Raw genomic sequence first — 1968 nt, forward strand, 5'->3', positions numbered from 1 at the left:
GATCCCTGGTCCAGGCAGCAGTGACTCAGCAACCGGCCTCGGTGGACACGTACCCCGGAGGCACCGCCATCATCACCTGCTCTGGTGGTAGCAGCAGCAGTGATTATGGCATCAGCAACTATGCCTGGTTCCAGCAGAAACCTGGTGGTGCCCCAGTCCCTGTGATCTATAACAACAACCAGAGACCCTCGGGCATCCCGGCGAGATTCTCTGGTTCTGCATCTGGCTCCACGGCCACCTTAACCATCACTGGGGTGCAAGCCGAGGACGAGGCCGTCTATTACTGTGGTGCTTATACTGGTGGTAATACTGGTGACTCGATGGAAGCAAAGGACAGGGAAGTGTGACACAAATGTCCTATGATCATAGGAGCTCTAAAGGAGTGTCTATTACTCATATTATAGTTGCAGAGGACTCGCCGCAGCCCTCCCAGGTCTGCCCATGGTCTTTTGTGGTTTTGTGTAGCTGTAGCCGGAGGACAAGTCAAGTCCGTGTAAAGCTGCACCCACAAACTAGGAAGGAAGGGGAAGGAACCAGGAGCAAAAGTCAGTGCAGCAAGAGGAGTATGCAGGTGCTGGACAAGGGAAGCGCAGGAGCTGCTGAGATTGGATCCAACTTGCTACTCAGTGACAAGCGTCTCCTTCAACCCCCTGCGTCATAGCAAGATGAATAGTGAACATGGTGGGGGTCCTGTCCCCTGGGGGGATTCCAGGGAAGGGCTCTTCACAGCCTCTCTGGATTTCCTTGGCCAGGCCTTGAGCTCCTTCAGGGGAGAACAATCTTCTTTTCACAAGTATATGGAACTTTGTGTATTTTCTGTCACTCTTATTATGGTCACCTCCACCTGCTTTCTATTCTTTCTCTTGTGCCTCTGCAGGTTCCCTGGAGTTGGCAGCTCTGGAGCCGCTGGCTTCTTTATCCCTGTGAAAAACTGCCCATGTCACCTGCTCTGGAGGTGACAGCGGCTGGGATTATGGCTGGTACCAGCAGAAACCTGGTGGTGCCCCAGTCCCTGTGATATATAAAGACAACCAGAGACCCTCGGGCATCCCTGCACGATTCTCCGGTTCCGCGTCTGGCTCCACGGCCACCTTAACCATCAGTGGGGTGCAAGCCGAGGACGAGGCTGTCTACTACTGTTAATGCTGACAGCAGTGATACTGGTGCTTTGGGGACACTGCAGCAGGCAAGTGAGACACAAATCTCCCACGGCTGCAGGAGCTTTTGGTCCGGTGTCCCCGGGTGATGGTCATGCAGGTCCCACCACTGTCCTCTCTGGTCTCGTGACTCACCCGATCTTTAGGGCCCTGGGGCTCTGCTCTGTGGTCTGTCTGGCCCTGCCTGCCCCTTCCTTTGTCCCCTGTTGTCCCCTGGGTGTCCCTGTAGAGGGATATCCACTAGCAGGATATCCCATTCCCTCTGCAAAACGGTGGGCGCACGATCCAACCCGGCCTCTTCAATGCCTCGTGTAAGTCACACAGTTTTCAGAGGAAGGATGAGCTGCTGGCAGCGCCGGGCAGCTGGTCCTCCTGAAGGGCTGTAGCCTGCAGGCTGGCAGCCCTGCCCACCGTCCTGCTCGTGCTGCCCCAGCTCTCCTGGATATCTCCTGCAGAGCGCCCACATGGGCCAGACCCCCATCCAAGGGTGCAGGGCGGGAGAGCTCAAGGCTGCAGCACTGGGCAGAGGCTCCTTCTGCCCTCTCTCCTCTCCCTCTGCAGGATCCCTGGTCCAGGCAGCAGTGACTCAGCCGGCCTCGGTGGACGTGTCCCTGGGAGGCACCGCCACCATCACCTGCTCTGGTGCTAGCAGTGGCTATGGTTAGGCCTGGTATCAACAGAAACCTGGTGGTGCCCCAGTCCCTGTGATATATGTTAACGACAAGAGACCCTCGGGCATCCCGGCGAGATTCTCCGGTTCCAAGTCTGGCTCCACGGCCACCTTAACCATCACTGGGGTGCAAGCCGAGGA

General features: G+C 57.0%; 1 protein-coding gene across 1 annotated transcript in view; it reads left to right on the plus strand.

Annotated features, from left to right (window-relative positions):
- LOC112945791 (immunoglobulin lambda-1 light chain-like) overlaps positions 1-1822 on the plus strand; it is a 3553-nt gene extending 1731 nt beyond the window's left edge. The window contains exons 3-4 of the mRNA XM_026037454.1: positions 15-303; positions 1719-1822. Coding sequence (XP_025893239.1) covers positions 15-303; positions 1719-1822 — 393 coding nt within the window. The remainder of the gene's footprint in view (positions 1-14; positions 304-1718) is intronic.
- The last annotated feature ends 146 nt before the right edge of the window (positions 1823-1968 follow it).

The sequence above is a fragment of the Nothoprocta perdicaria genome, unplaced genomic scaffold (assembly GCF_003342845.1).
Source record: "Nothoprocta perdicaria isolate Ctin4 unplaced genomic scaffold, notPer1 scaffold_2, whole genome shotgun sequence".
Classification (NCBI taxonomy): Eukaryota; Metazoa; Chordata; class Aves; order Tinamiformes; family Tinamidae; genus Nothoprocta; species Nothoprocta perdicaria.